Below are 17,108 nucleotides of genomic sequence, written 5' to 3' on the forward strand. Positions count from 1 at the left end.
CTAGAGCTGGTACAGCTCAGAAGAAAAACAAATAAATGACTAGGAACAGCTTCTAGTCAAAGGACCCATCCTGAACTTTCCATGTTTTCAGTGAAAAGACAAAGGGTCAACATACACAGGCAGAGCTGACCCAGAGCAGTTTCGATTTTGTCATGCTGTTCTGTGTGTTGGTCACTTGCTACATTGCAAATAATGGTCCCTTTTTGTCATCGAAAGAACAATAACTGCGACACCAAAATGCTTTTCATGCCATTCAGTGCAAGTCACTGCAGTGATTTTGTTCTGGCCTCTGCTTAATTCTTCCATCCCTATGACTGCCGCATTTCCCAGCACATCCAAAACACTTGGATCCGTGGTTCTTCTCCCTTAGTCCCAGTTGCACAATGATTTTGTTTACAGCTTATTTCTTCTCTCTGGATACAAATGACTCCAACGAGGCACTCCAGCCCTTTCACAGTCTGACAGCCCCAGATGCAGATCACAGAGGATGGAGATGTTTGCTACCATCTGCTGGTGAACTAGGGCTGAGGGGCTGAGCAAGCATCACAGACCTTTCTGCTTTTCTGCATTCATTACCTGACCCCTTTTGAGTCACATTTATTTAGGGGTTTGATTGAGGCTAAGAAAATGCTGATACTTTTGTTGGGTGTCAAGAAACCAGAAAAGCCAGGCAAATAAACGGGGAGAAACAGATACTAGTCCTTCACAGAAGAACAAATCTCTGGTAGCAAGACCTTTAAGGAGGCATGTGGGAGCTGCAGAACTCCCAGAAGTGTAATGACAGGCAGAAAACCTTGGTCTGCCATCACAGTTTGAGGTACTAAAGCTCTGTCATTGCTGCTAGAAATAACAATGTCATCGCCTCAGAGAGTACTTGCTTCTATGGCAGTAGCTCCCAAATGATGCCTCATAATCCCGAGTGGGGCTAGGCAGTGTGCAGTGTATTTCAGGGTTGCTGAGACAAACAGTGGGGTCATATACTATTGCTGAAGTGTTAATGTTGTGAAGAGTGAAGGGAATTGGTCAATCTCTCCTTTGGCTGCATCTCAAAGTGACAAAAATAACTAACAAATACACAAACTGGGGTGCGTCTGCACCCAAGAGCAGGGACAGAAAATAAACACATCTCTTGTGCCTGTCAGTTCATAGAAGCTGATGTAACAATATGGCTGGTGTATATATTGGAGAAGTCTTTAAAGCTAAGTAGAAAAAGCATTTCAAGACAGCCATAACTGTTTCTGGATGCTTATCAAGGAACTTGTACTTGGAAGTGCTTAGCAACTCTGTATTTAACTAAAATTAAGTTCAACAAGAAATGCACTGTTCTGCAAGCTGAAAACAACATCCAAGGTAAAGAACAAAGTGAAATTCTTCCCCACGGGTGCTGAGCATCCCCAGCTTCATCATCTCCCCAGCTTCGATGGGATCTGGGGACAAAGCAGCTCCCTGTAGTAATTGAACACCTTCCTAGATTAATCCCTAGAGTAATCCATTGCAGCATGAACCACAGTCACACTGCCCTCCTCCTGCACTCAATTCTCTGCAGGTGAACTTGAGACAGGGACTGAATGAGCATCACAGACCTGTCTGCTTTTCTGCATTTATTACCTGACCCCTTTTGACTCACTTTCATTTAAGGGTTTGGTACGAGGCTAGGAAAATGATGATATCTGCTGTGTGGCAAGATGACATTTGTCATCACCACACTGTCCTGCTGCTCATGGTCTGCTCCTTTGATATAGGGTGCACGAAATCCATGCACTTAGATTGTGAGCTTTTCTGCTAAGGCCCTTTTCTGTTTGCACTGCATTTACCCCAGTGGCTTTTGACACCGGGGGTTACCCAGGCACCACCACAACAAAGCAATAACAAGCTGCACTTACTCTCTCAGCACAGGCCAGAGCAAAGTTCTCTGTAAACCCAGCTGAGGCTTTTGAAACAGCAGCAAGGAAGGTTGCTGCTTGCTGCTGCCCACTTTCCATGCCTCACCTCCTCTCCTGCCCTCCCCGGCCTGTGCTTAGAAGGAAAACATGGGGCCCCTGATTTTTCTGGTTTTCTTATCACAGATACCGCTTGGGTTGTAGGACTGGAGCGTTGTTCTCGCATCCCTAGGGAGGAGTTTACATCGTCATTTCTCAGCAGCCGTTCCGATGACAAGTCCCTGCCCCAACGGCTGCAACTGGCAGGGAGGGTGAGCCATTGTGCAGCCTTTGAAATTTGGCATCAAGCTTGTGCTGGCTCCCAACCGCCTGCAAAGCAGCCCCAGCTCATTCATATATCCATGTCAGGCAGACAAAGCGCAGGGCTGAATTGGCAAGAAACCCCGAGGTAGGCTGATCCCCATCGAGTGAACTTCCTGGCCTTGAATAGAAAAGCACAGAGCAGCAGTTTTTGGTGCTTCCCCCCCTGCACAGTTCAGGCAGGATCCAACAAAACAGTGAGAGGAAATCAATGGGATTCACGTGCAGCTAATCCTCAGCAAGTGAGCGCATTCTGTAACTAAAGCTGGTTGTACCCTGTGAGTTTGAATTGCACTCATCTAAGCAGCATGCTGTCTGTTCCCTGGTTAGGAAATAAGTGGTAGGACTTTGTTGGTGTCTCAATAGCTGTATGATCTTGTTATCTCTTCCTAAAGCCAGATATATGACACAAAGAGGTGCAATTCTAGACTCCCCTAACGCTGGCAGCAAAGGATGGAAAGTGCAGCAGTGATTCACACGAGCACTACCTGAAAAGGCCTTTGAAGAGGGGCTCTGGCCAAGCTGATAGCAGCCACAGCCTGATTTGTGTCACCCAGACATATCATGCAGTGCTCAGCCCCCTGCTCTCCCTATCAGCTCTGTGCCTGTCAACAGATCGAGAAGCACCAGCAGCCTGCTCTCCGAGGAGCTGGCAAACGAGCGGAGGCAGACTGACACGGAGACGTGAGAAAGAGCAGCCCCATCCCCTCCTCCAGGCTTCAGAACAAAGATGCTTGCGGTTTGTTATAAAGATGCTTCTTCCTTTGGTTTTCAAGCACTGGTGCCTACTTGAAAAGGCACGTTCAACTCCGAGCCCTTTGCACTTGTCAGCACCCTTTTCAGTTGTCACCTCCCTCTAAGCCTTCCTGTACTCACGCCCTCCCCCACTACTAATTAAACTAGATTTTACAAAACAATATTTTGACAAAAGCGATGAGCTTTATGCACTACAGACCGTGAAATGCCTAGAGCAGGAATCTTGTCTTTCTCCCACAGTTTCTGAAATACCATAAAAATGATTATTATACATATAATTAGAGTAGGCTTCAGCCTTAATATTTTTTCACCAATATTTCTAACTAGAAATTAATTTCTGATAGGAATAAAAACTTCATAGTGTGGGGCAGAAACATGACAACTTGGGACAAAACTTGCACCATTCCTCCTGTCCATTTCTCTGTCCTCCCTCCTCCAGAAGTGCTGTGACCTCTTTCAGCTTCAAAGGATTTAAATTAACTTGCTGTACCAGTGCTGTTCTAGCTGATATAAGGACATAAGCAAGGCAGGGTTGTAGGGAAGCAGTATCTTTCATCAGCCTGCCACTGTGAAAACAGAAGGCTTGTGTGCCCAAATCCTTGTTGGATTTTTCCAACTGTCAACAAAAGAATTGTTGGTCAAAAAAAATGTTACCTTCCTCTACAGACTTTTAAAAATTAACTTTAAAATTATTGGGATTTGTGAGTGTGCGTTTTGTTGTTGATGATTATTTGGTTGGTTTTGCTTGTAAGTTTTACTCCAAAGCCATCTGTTGGCTTGGCATCCCATTTTGGGATATATTCCATACAGTTGCACCTACTTTTTGACATATTTTTACTTCCAGGTAGCAAAAGCACAGCATGATAGGATCCAGTCTCCCTTTCCATTGCAATTCCTTCCTCTACATGCTTTGCAGCCCAAAGGCAGAGTTGCAAGTCCTCACAACTCTGATATGAAGGCATATAAATCCAATATACCATTAGCAAGTGTAGGTAAGGCCACTGTATTTTTTGAAATGAACCTTTCATTACCATTTAGTGAACACTCACTTTGGGAAGATAAGATTTCCTCATAAGTAGGGAATCTGAAGTAATACCACTGTAAACTCCCACACAGAAAGAAAGCATCCAGTATAATTCATTTCACATGAATTTTACTCCAAACACACTTTGGCCCAGCAGCTGATTTTTATTTAGGATTTATGCTACAAATGGTACAGATATGGGCTGGGGTCACACTGTACCAGGCACTTTAAAGGGCTTGCAGTAACACCTTCTGGGCAGTGTCTACCTCACAAACCAAGAGAAAAGACAGGTCAAAAACTGAGAAAGGGATACAGCAGAGATATATGACAACTACTTATGCAGCATAATGAATCATGCAGAGCTGAAGGAAGAGCAGCTACCCTGCCCTGTCACACTATCTAGTTACTCATAATTGGCTCTCATCTTAAATACATAATAACAGATGGAGGTGAGGTTCCTTCAGTTACTGCTCTGCAAGCAATTGACTCTAAAATGAAGTTTTTAAAGCAGCACTTCAGAACATAGTGAGTGGGTGTATTATCAAACGGCACTGTAGTGAAAGCACACACTCACTGATAAAGAAAGAAAAGGCAACAAAGTTAGTTCCATCTCATCGTGACAATGCTGGTCTCTTCAAGATGAGAATGAAAAACATGTGTCTCAAAGAAATGAAGATCTGATCTGAATCTCTGAATGGGAGAAACAGCTGACCTGCAAAGCAGCTCTGGCTTCTGCCAAATTTTATCACAATCACATGCCAGGTAAATTGCGTGTCTATTTTTTTGTTTGATTATTTGTGTTTTCCTTCAAGTCCTTTGTTATAGGTTTGCAATTTTTTCTAAGTTATTGTATCTTGGTGAAGTTGACAAATCCTTGTAATCCCTATGTTATCTAGGAAGCTTGAAATATTTCCCCAAAACACTGCCCCGTCCTTACAGAAATTAATAGCTTGTGCTTATATACCTCTCTGCATTTGCTGTCGATATAAATACAGTAGCATTTCCAGACTACAATGAGGAAAGTGGCTGTGCATTTGGCTATTTTAAAATCAGAAGACAGAAGCTTTAAAAGGCAACTAGTAATCTCTTCTCTAAAACCAGATCCATTTAGTCTGTCTAGTTCCAACCAGTGGTGCATACGCCATTTTGCAGTGCAGTTCCCTTAAAATGTTATTACTCCCCTTAAAATTTTGTAAACATGTCTTACAGTTGGAAAAACACGTAAAATGCGAATTTCCTGTGCCACCAGCTGCTTTACATGATGCATATCTGAGCTTACCTTCCATGTGACGGAGGGGCAGGCTGCCAAGGTGAAGGTAACTTTCTCTGTCACCACATTGAAGGTGACCCGAAACATGGTTTGTATTCCAGTAGCCTCGGACCCGGGGCAGAAATCTTCAGCGATGGCCACACTGCTCACTTGTGTACATGCTGCCAGTCTCCTGTCACGCTGCACTATACATTCAGCAAACCCATAATGTTATGATCAAAGCTGAAGCCTGAAACAGCTGTAAGGGTCCAGCTTTTCCCAGCAGCCTTGCTCCTGTGTGTCAGGACTAATCAGATTAGCTGGTTTTACTTGTCTGAGTTGGGACTAACAGGTTAGCAGAACAGTTTGGGTGGGGGAAGGGAGCAGAAAATAAATCAAATTAGGGCATTTAGTAAGCAGCTGAGATTTCCTTCCTGCTTGCCTTTGTCTCTTTACAAGGCTCACACAGAGCCAGGACAATGCACCACAAAAACGCAGCTTTGTTTTAGAGCAGCTCTTTGTATAGGAGAATTTCCCTAACTTTGCCTTGATTTGATTCGTTTTTGGTTGCCAGTGATCACCAAGAGGAGAGTTCTCCCACAGTGGCCTGGATGTTGTGCAGATAAACAAGCCTCAGACAGAAAAGGCGAGTATTGTGTTTTTTTCATCCCACACTACCCGCCAAGGCAACATGCGGGCTGTGCCAAGAGATCAGTCACACGACCTGCTCTGCACAGTGCTGGATAACGATGGTCACAGATGGTCAAATCTGAAGACTAGGGCAAAAGGGTCAGAGGGACAGGACAGGAGAGGAAAATGGACCAAGTCATGAACCTCAGCCACTTTGGAGTACCTTTTCACCTCTCTGAGTAAGGCAGATTTACCCTTAGGGGAAGGAAAATTAAAAAGGAGAAAGAAAAAAGGCAAATCAAGTAGTGCAGTAGCCTCCTTCCCACCATTAAGAGTTCTTGACTAGATGCATGAGTTCTGATGATGACATGACATGAGAGACACTGCATGTGGAAGACCTTCCCTGATGAACACAACCGATGCAGTCAGCTCTGCCTGATACCATCACACAATAGTACTAGCATGCAAACAACAGACTTAGTTTGGGAAATGTCTCTCATCTGTATTTATCCTTCCAAGAAATAAGTCTGTAGTTTGAGCTAGTCACTCAATTTCCTACCCTGCCGATGGAATAAGATCAGGTCAACTGGCCTCTGCAACTGCCTCTTTCTCACCACTTACTGAAGAGAGGGAGCCTATACACTGACATTTCAGAAAGCTGATATGACATGAGATTAATACATCCCTTGAAAACTTCTATTAAGTCTTTGGACTGATGCATTTTCTTTCCCCTATTTGCTCTGTGGGTCTGATCTGTGACTCTAGGCAGATGTTTGTTGTAGAATGAAAAGGCCATCAGAATGTCCTGAATTCTACTAATTAGTAACTGTTCCATGAGTAACACATCCATGGTGTTGGAAAGAGGCCATTCTGAGGACCTTTTATTCTTACAGGTGAATACTGACTCGTATAATTGTATTGACACTGGACAGAACAGACATGCTACAGCTCTCCAAAGGGAATAGAGTGCCTTGACAATCTGACCCTGTAAGAATTCATTTATTCTAATAATGTAATTCTTGTGGCCCAGAAGAAGCCACAGAGAAGCAAAAGCTAAGGAATGTCCCAAACATTTTGATGATGGCATATGGGTGAATTGCTGTACTTCAGTGCCTGCACTGGCAGGAGTGAAGCCCCCAGTGTTTAGAGGGCACAAAAGCCTCATCACAAGACTATTATTCAAAATCCTAAACAAACAAACAAACAAACAAACAAAACTCCCAAAATCCAACAGCTTCATAGCTCAACTCTCAGCACTTCAACATGAGTCAGATGACAAAGGAGAACTTTGTAGGAAGCCCACTATGAATGTTGCCATACAGATCTGATGCTCACCTTTAAAGAACAGAATGACGTCTTGTCATGTAAGCCAGAGCTGACTAGACAGACAAATCTTCTGTTTGTTATTATTATGTAGTAGTTTTTTTTTAAATTACTATTATTTTCATAACGAGAAAGTAAGATTCAACTCCCTGTAAATAATCACAGAATCACAGAATTTCTAGGTTGGAAGAGACCTCAAGATCATCAAGTCCAACTTCTGACCTAACACTAACAGTCCCCACTAAACCGTATCCCTAAGCTCTACAATACACCAGTAGTAACATACTTATGAATTCCTGAAGAGACTCATGCACGGTGAAATGTGCTTCTTGCCTCTCATCAGCTGACTTCCTCTGATCTGCTTTCATTTACCTACCTATGTCATTTCTCTTAGCACTATGCAAGTACCAGTTGATGAAGTGGAGGTAAAATAACATGAAGTATCTGCTTTCTTTAGTTTTATAAACTCAATGGTTTTTCTTTTATTTGAAGTGCTGGCTTACTGGGAATCTGAAATAGAAAATTTCCTTTGTGAGAAAGACAAGCTTCTAAACTGTCTTCCAAGTGCCAGCACTGCCATTGTTCCCATGAATTATAGTTGTCACAGGCAGTCAGGCTCAGGTCGAGACAGGTCCTCTAGTAGTTTGTGCCACACTGATAGAGAGCTCTGGAGATGAAAAGCTGTATCACGAAGACAACTGAGTTTTAGGCTGGTATGGTCTCAGTGCCCCCTGTGCTACTGAGCACAGAGTGTGGTGCTTGTTCCTATTTTTAATCAACAGTCTCATGACTCCAGAAAATTACAATAATTGGGGTTCAAGGTCATTACAGATGCTTAGATTGCTGTAACTAATTTCCACTTCCAAGAAACGGAGCAGAGGGCATGTTAAACTGTTTTTGGAAAAAAAGAAAAAAAAAAGTTTCTGTGAGAGTCCCATTGCATACATAATAAAGAAGGACTTGACTCATAATAAAACAACAAATGTATTTTATTATGGAACTGATAAATTCAGAAAGAAGTGGCTTTGACATTTAACTCATTGCTTATTGCACCTGTTCTTTGTAATCATTTTCCAACTGCCTTATATTGGGTCTCAACCTTATCGATTAAAACTGAGACAGGGTCCACCTGCAGATTGCATCTTTGCACAGCAAAGCACCTAGCACAAGATCCTCACCTTTAACAAGGGCTGGACATTATCACGGTAAGAAGAAATGAGAAAAGAGCTCAACATATGAAACCTCCAAACTAGATGTTCAGCATACCTTTTCCTCCTCTCCACGTTACCTTTTAGCTTCTCCCTTCTCCGTTGTATCTTCGTGCTCTGTGATATATGTCTGCTTTTCATGGCTTGTTACCATTCATACTGTAAGCTCCTCAGGGCAACATTTGATTTATTCTATGTACAGCCCCAAACATATGCCTGAGTACTAGCAAGGTCTCTGGAGCACCAGTGCATTATAAATTAAGTTCAGCATATTAAGACAAGCCTGAACTGCTACCTTCAAGTGTTTAGAGAAGTTATTCCTCAGACACATTTTCCCCTCCTGTTAATCCAAAGACATGCATAATGAATTTTTTTAAAACAAATACTCTCAATATGCTGAATACATTGACTTAGCAAATTGCGCAGAAGATCACAACTGGGAGCTCAGTGACAAATACTGCTTTATGGCATACTCAGAAATAGTCTCTACTGATTTTCCCTTCCCTTCCCTTCCCTTCCCTTCCCTTCCCTTCCCTTCCCTTCCCTTCCCTTCCCTTCCCTTCCCTTCCCTTCCCTTCCCTTCCCTTCCCTTCCCTTCCCTTCCCTTCCCTTCCCTTCCCTTCCCTTCCCTTCCCTTCCCTTCCCTTCCCTTCCCTTCCCTTCCCTTCCCTTCAACACCTAGAATCATAGAACCATTAAGGTTGGAAAATCCCTCCAAGATCACCTGGTCCAACCATCCCCCTACCACCAATGTCACCCACTAAACCATGTCCCCAAGCACCACGTCCAACCTCTCCTTGAACACCCCCAGGGACGGTGACTCCACCACCTCCCTGGGCAACCCGTCCCAGTGCCTGACTGCTCTTTCTGAGCAGAAATGTCTCTTCATTTCCAACCTGAATCTCCCCTGGCACAACTTGAGGCTATTCCCTCCAGTCCTATCACTGGTTAGCTGTGAGAAGAGGCTGACCCCAGCTCCTCGCACCTTCTTTTCAGGTAGTTGTAGAGAGCAATAAGGTCTGCCCTGAGCTTCCTCTAACTTATATGTTAGCATGCACCCTGTTCTTTGGTAACACCCCACACTGTTCTTCCTTCCCAAAGAAACAATCAGATCCAGAAGCATATCCCAACATGACAACAATTGCAGACATAAGTCCTGAGATCAGTCCAAAGAACCAGACTTCCTATCCATCCTAGCATACAAGAAATGTTAACTGAGACACTGTTATTTTGTGCTTGTACCTGCTCCTCCCACGGACAAATATGGGTTTCACTCTGTGAAATATATGTACTATTGCATCTTGCTAGTGTATTACAGGCCAGCAGTGTGATTCTCCTACAGGGCCAACATTATAATAGCACAGCAAGCTCTGAATGGCAGTGGGCAGTCTTATCTGAGGTCCTGTCCCTCAGGCTTATTCAAACACACACTAACACAGAACGTGCCATCCACAAGCCATCAACAATACATTTTCAGGCTTCTGTCAGATGAAAGGAAGTGTAGAACGAATACAGGCAGAAGCAACACAATCTGCCCTTCATTGGCTTAACTTTTTCTGGTCAAAAGTAAAGCACAAAGCTCAGAGAGAAGGCCACTTAGGAATCCCAATACCTCATTTTATGAATCTGATCATGAGACACCTGTACTAGACTAAAAACAAATAATTGCATATTTTCACATCAACTCAGAAAACACATAATAACAGTTGTTTGGTGCATTTTAATTGCCAGCGAGCTGTGGTAAGTGGAATTTCAGGTTTTATTTATCCTTGCAGATGCTGCCTCTAGCCCTCTGAAGTGTTTTGCGGGTCTTTTAGCCTAACATCTTCCAGCTGACCTAATGGAAAATGGAAAGCTTTCACACTCCCTGTGCTTTGAAAATATCTGCTTAAACCTGCCTCAATGAATTTCCCATCTCTTTGGATTTAGATAGTATTTGCTAGTATATGTTCAAGGAATTATGCCTGAAATCTCTTCCTTAAGCATTTTAAACCCCATGAAGTCAGTTTTGCTTACGACAAGACAGTGGAACAGAAAATGATGCAGACTCTAAATGAGAACTCTGTGTCTCAGAGCAGGACACTGCAATAAAGGCTGCATGCCTGCTCCATTATCCTACTGCTTGCACTGCTGTACAAGGAATTCCTGCTTAGAAAGAAAGCCTTTCTGAATTCAACAGCTCCTTCTGGTGGTCTAAAAGAAAATGCTTGATTACAGTCGGCTCATGGCAATGCAGTATTAATGCACAATTCATTCAGTAATCATATGTAATAGAAGTTATGATGTGAGTAAAATAGCCATTAAAGTTATGATTCAATAAATATGCCATGCCAACTATATTTTGCATTACTCTCATAAAAGAGACAAGGTTTCTAGAATATCCTTTTTCTCCCATTCTACCACAATATTGCTGTGAATTTTCTTTCTTTTTGTAAATAAGTAAATATGAAGACAGGTGATGGGATGAAAAGTGGTAGCGGTCAAAAATTTTGAACTACTGGCCCAGAAAAATGAAAAGAATTCCTTAAGGATGACTTTGGCAAGGATATCTGAGAGCAAGTGATACTGATTTTGAGGAAATGATCAACACATAAGAGAGGGATCTGATACAATCCTTGCTGAAGACAGAGGGGCTTCCTCTAGTAATATGAGTGTGCTTTTGGTCAGACTCAAAGACACCACCTTTGAGGAGGAAAAACACATTACAAAATCTCTGAGCAGCAGACCTTCTGAGATGCCAAAGAGCTTTCATTTTCTTGTTTTTACCCTCAGATTGTCCAACATTAGGACAGATACTATTCTCTTTTTAGGCTCACCCCTTATGAGTAACAACCACAGAGCTCTTAGACAACATGCATTCTGTCCTTGCCATACTCACTAACATCAGGTCATTCCCCAGCTACCCAAACAAAACATCACTTTGGGAGTTATAGGCAGCAGTCCCTCATCATATTTCTAAATGATGCATTGCTTTAATTAACAAAATTTCCTGTCGGGCCTCTACAACTGCACTTCCTATCTGACAGTTCTTTTAAGATTTATCTGTTGAGATGTTCATGGCTGCTGTCAGAGGGCTCCAGAGAAGATCTTTCACATCACACCCCCAGCTGGGCAGCGTGATAACTGCTCAGCTGGATCCCGGGTACCTAAGATTATGCTTAAGTGAAATACCAAATAGATCTTCAAGTTAAAAGAGCAAGATAAATTTTATTTAAAAATATAAATGAGTCATGTTCTGCCCAATCTTTCACCAAATTTTGATTGGCAAAACCCAAGATTTTACAAAACTAATGAATGAGACAGATGTTTAAATTAACTGCAAAAGCCACAGCACATATCTTTATAAATACAACTTCCCCTAAAATATCTGCAATCCAGATTTTTTTGAAAGATAGTACAGCATAAATTAAAGTGAAATCATTTTTTAAAAGGATATATACTTGAAAAAAAAAGCACTAAGAGCATGAAAAAAAAAAAAAAAAAAAAAAAAAAAAAAAAAAAAAAACACACCACCAAAACAAACAAATACAAAATGACAAAACAGACTCTAAACGATAGTTCAATTTTTCTATTCTGTGCCTTTCCTGTCAACAACGTTGACTGATGTTAGTATGAATTTTAGGATATGGCCTATGTGGTGCCATGACTGTGGTACCAAAGGAAACCTAATCTCAGAGATAAAAAGTGATTATTTATGATAATGTGATGTTAGTCTTTGACCTGGAGCTCACTCAGAATACAGGGAAAAAATCAGTTTGGGGTCAACTGCTGATTTTCCTCTACCATGTGGTTCAAATTCTTTCTAGATGCCAATTATTCACTACATGTCCAAAGGGTGCTTCATATTACACCTGAAAGCAGTGAGAATAATCCTGAGCTTGCAAGAAATAAACAGAGAACACATCCTGGGAAAGAAATGTTATTTCTAATTTCCTAGTCATTTCCCAACCCAGTCCATAAAACTTCAAACTTCCATCCTGTTTTACCTTTCTTCCTCTCCTGTATTTTTTTTTTTTTTTTTTTTTTTTTGCTAATGCAAACTGTGCCACCTCTCCAGGCTTAGTTTATACCCTTAAGCTAATTTCTCTTGGGTCTCATCATTCTTGTTCTGTTGCCTGTTTCTTCCAACATCCCCTTTCCGTGTCCTTGCATAAGTTCGACTTGCTGTTGCTGAAGAGGTCTCCTTTTCCACTGTTTTTATGAGCCAGAAAAGCTCATGTCTGTCATCTCAATTCACCTTTCATCCTCCTCAGAAAGCATCTTCTGCCTTGTGTCTCTTGCCATCTCTGCAGTGATTATGTAAGCCCTCTCACTGTGTACAGGAAAGCAGAGATTGACTTAGAGATGTTGTCCCAAATTCTGCTGCACCATACATGTGTACACGTGCTATTTTCATCCCCACTGTGCAGCTCAGCTGGCAGTGGCAGACTCACAAGCCAGAAGCATAAATACACGTACAACATTTATGATCCTCCAGTACTCTGCTGCTGTTAACATTTGCTCTCACCTGCTCTGCCTGGCAGTTTTCTCCACTATACATTTCTCTCCTGTGTTGCATAATTCCATATATATTAGTACCTTCTCTAGTGCTCACTCTAGGGCACAAATCTCACACATACCAATGCTATATGAAGGAAAATCACACACTGGTATTCAGAGGTCTCAGGCAGAATACAGAAACAACTCTCATGGCTTACTGTTTAGCCAAGTTAGTGTTGGAGGACCTTACTCTGCCCTCTTACACAAAGAAAACTACTGAGCTGCTGAAGGGAAGAATTCCTGTTGCAGGACCTAACTCTGTGAGAACATTCCTGGTACATTTGCTTCTTGCAGAAGACAGTGAAACTATTTTGTACATCTGCAGAATGTGAGAGACATCCCTTTCTCTCCTCCATCCATGTTTCTTTCCAGCAGGACATTTTGTCCTGCTCTTTCCCAGAACTTATGTTTATGTCCTCATTCCAGCCACATGATGTCTATTGTGCTACCAACCACTGTGCTCTTTGTCTTCTGTACAGGAGGCAGTCTTAAGAAGGAAATTTAATGGAAAGATTTATTATAATCCTATAGAAACAGAGAGCCAAACCCCCATACTTGCTTCTCAGCTTGAGCCTTTCCCTGCATGATTTAAATTGGACTGATTTATCTCGTTCCCGGATATATAATTCCTAAAAGACTGGTGCAAGGATGCTGACAGCAGCTTGGCAGTCTATGGTCTGCTCTGAGTCAGATCAGGAGTTTCACCCGCTGTTGCCCACTATTGTCATTTTCCCAGAAATTTTCACACCTCCATTTCTTTGCAAAGCCAAAACAGCTGCACTATGACTCGCTGTCCTGCCATCAGCTGGTAAGAATAGCCTGTTTGTTTTTATGTCAATAGACAATTCCTGAAATGTCCTTGTCAAGAGAACAAAGCACGATAATCAGGACCACGAGACAGCCCTGAAAACTTGCAAGCCTTGCTCACAGCCTTGCTGTGAGCAGTAGAGAATGGAGAACTGCCTCAGAGGGGGCCAGGCCCTGATTGCCACTGCTCCTGGCAGCCTCCACCTGCAGGAGGGACAAACAACTGATAAACAGCCCCGACATTTCAAAGCAATGACAGCCTGGGTCTCTTTTACAATTACAATGTAGGACAGCAGTATGTTGGTAGCTATGAGCTCTGCCCAGCCACTTCTTCTTCACAGTTTTCATTTCTAAAGAACTCTAAAATTTAATTACCTTTACAAACGTGTCTACCTGAATATAGTTAATCTACCTAAATGATGAACTTTCTTTACATGAAGTTACTACTTGCCCATTAAAAAAATAAAACATCGATATATTTACAAACCTAGAGCTCAGAAAGCAAGTGTTGACTATGGGATTTTGAAGCATTCTTGCTTTGGTTTGGTTTGTTAGTTTGTTATTATGCAAATTTATTCATTCAGAAAAAGTCATCTGAAAAAGCCTAAAACAACTTGGATTACCCCACAGCTTTCTGATAATTTAGATCACTGTGTAATGCTACAATTTTGAAGTGTAAGAAACACCATTTCGCTTCCTGACTAACTGATCTGCATAGGATTCATTTTTAAAGTTGCTGAATTATGCTAACAAGATCACAATAACTAAAAGAGCTTTGGGAGCAAGAGGATAGAGTTGGGAGTTAGCTCTGCAGTTCCTCTGAGTGCAAAGGTTCATGTTTCCTCTTGAGCTACTCTGAGCGAGCAATACAAATCCTTAGAGCTCACATTAATGCAAGCCTGACTGACAACCTACCATTCAGAGAAACCATCTCAGATTTCTGCAATTAGCATGTGCTCTAAAATTTCTGTTTCTGTAGTCTTTGTCTCTAATTTACATTTTGAAAAGGCTCTTGAGAATGAAGATGCCAAGACTGAGCAAATTCACTGCTCTTTAGATGCATTCTGCATATCTCCAAGTGCAATAAAAGTGTGTTTCTGTTAAAATCAACAGGATAAGTATCACATGGGAAAAAACTGTTCTTACCGAGTCAGAAGCACTGACAGCTTTCATGGTGAAACTCTGGAAAGAGACAAAAAAAACTATTCAATCCACTGAAATACAGAGACAGTGTATTAAGTAATGCAGAAAGTCTCAGACTGCACTTGCTAATCCCTGAAAATCTCTTCATGGCCTTAATAGCAGCTTTTTATATGGAAAACTGTATATTCAAGATGTCTATACACAACTTAATCATGGGAAAAAAAAAAAAAAAAAGAGAGAGAGAGAAAGCAAAGATATATTAGTCATATATTAGTCATCCCATCTGCTTCAGTGACTGATTTTTCTCTTTGACACGGCTTGCTTTAGAAGACACAAGAGATCAGATATTTATTACTTACCCAAGAAGGTTGTTCCACATTTTAAGAGTATTTTGCTGAAGAATAGGAGGCTTGAAAATCAATGAAACAAAGTCTGTAAACATCAATGCCTAATTAGGACCCATATTGGAATGGTGAAGTCAGCACATAGCAGGCAAAATAATATTGGTGAGATCAATTTCTGACATTTTGGTCTTGGATTAAGTACATTATAGACTCTTGAAGTTCCATGTATTGCACCCTAGATTTCCTGGACCTATGATGCAAGTTGTTTTAGGCCAGGTTCCTAACAAATAAAGATGCCAAATTCCTAGGCCATTTTTAATACTGATGTCTTCACTGGGCAAACTTAACCATGTCATTCTTGCAGCTATTTCAACCACCTATTTACCTGAGATGCCTTGAATTTTTGGTGCCCATGAGAGGCAGAAAAAGAAAGGAAAAAGGAAAAAAGTCCTTTTAAGTGGATTTTTACAAAATAGTAACATTAACATTATCAGTTCTCTGCTCAACTACCAGTATGCTATTTAACCAACTCAAAGATGTATAAAGGATTAAATATCTGAATGAATAACATTTAGTACTGTGTAGCTGTTCATTATACTGACATCCACTTTGCTGTATCTGATAATAAATTAAAATGATGGCATTTATTATTGGAATATATAGATGCATTAATACGACTGCATTTTCCCCACACAGAAAATCAACTGAAATATTTACATTTATCACTTTCTTCTTCTATATGCAGGAAGCTTAACATGCTGATTAAAATGACCTTTGAAAATCCATGTTACTTATTCCTATGATAATTACATGGCACAGTGCATTAGCATGGGCATAACCAGCACTTGAAGGGACATGATCACTCCCCCTGCTCATCACTCCTGAGGACACATGGAGTACTGTGTCCAGTTTTAGACTCCCCAGTAAAAGAGAGACGTTGGGAGAACTGGAGAGTGTCCAGAGCAGGAACACCCTGATGATTGCAGACTGTAGACGTAACATATGATGAGGCTGAGAGCATAGCAAGGCAAATTCCTGTCGTGTTAGAGAAAAAAATCCCATATGAGAGTGGTTGCACACTCTCACAGGTTGTACAGAATTGTCAAGCAGCCTCCACCCTTGAAGTTTTTAAAAGCCCGACTACAGAGCAAAGCACTTAGAAACCTGGTCTAACTTTGAAATTGGCTTTGCTTTGGACAGATGGTTGGATGGGACACCTCCAGATGTTTTTTTCCAAACTAATTCTTAATATACATCTACATTTTCATTACTTGCAAAGAATGTGTTTGGAGTGTGGAGCTAAAACGCTTTCTGTTTTTCTTCATGCACATACTGTTCTGGGAGTAAGAGCTGCCCATGAGTACCCTGATTACAACTGTATTTAGAGAAAACACTTCTTCATCTAAGCACTTTGCAGACTCAAATTCTAATAAATAAAGAAATGGCTTCTGGCAAAACATTTATACAGACCATGGAGCCCAGGTAGTCACTTGGGTTCCCTTTACAAGAGAAGAAAGTTCCTTTGTCTCTTCATTCACAACAATGGAGTTCAGGATGACCCATACAGATGTAGTGGCCCACAATGCAGATGTCTCCATTTCTGAACTGAACCCTACTAATCCCTGTATGGTGAAATTGCTGCGGCTCTTACTGCCCAATACTGCTTCAGTAGCTCCGTGTAAAGCTGTTTCTGTCTGCTGTTTCTCTTCTGTGTTAGAGGTAAGTTTTCAGGACTATCATTCTGTTCTGCGTATCTGTAACACCTAGCACAGCAGGTGGCATCTACACCAGCAGGCAAAACAAGGCCAAGGCACAGGTTCAGCATGTCCTGTGATCACCCTGTAA

The 17,108-nt window shown here is 41.5% G+C and overlaps 1 protein-coding gene across 5 annotated transcripts in view; it reads right to left on the reverse strand.

Annotated features, from left to right (window-relative positions):
* SPATA13 (spermatogenesis associated 13) overlaps positions 1-17,108 on the reverse strand; it is a 192,894-nt gene that overhangs the window by 143,094 nt on the left and 32,692 nt on the right. For 2 of the 5 annotated variants that reach the window (XM_084525534.1, XM_084525533.1), the window contains exon 2: positions 14,923-14,958. In XM_084525534.1, coding sequence (XP_084381660.1) covers positions 14,923-14,949 — 27 coding nt within the window. In that variant the 5' untranslated portion in view covers positions 14,950-14,958. Of the gene's footprint in view, positions 1-5,299; positions 5,446-14,922; positions 14,959-17,108 lie in introns of those variants that run through there. The other 3 variants (XM_084525538.1, XM_084525530.1, XM_084525535.1) reach the window with 2 other exon arrangements.

The sequence above is a fragment of the Aythya ferina genome (genome assembly GCF_964211825.1).
Source record: "Aythya ferina genome assembly, chromosome: 1".
Classification (NCBI taxonomy): Eukaryota; Metazoa; Chordata; class Aves; order Anseriformes; family Anatidae; genus Aythya; species Aythya ferina.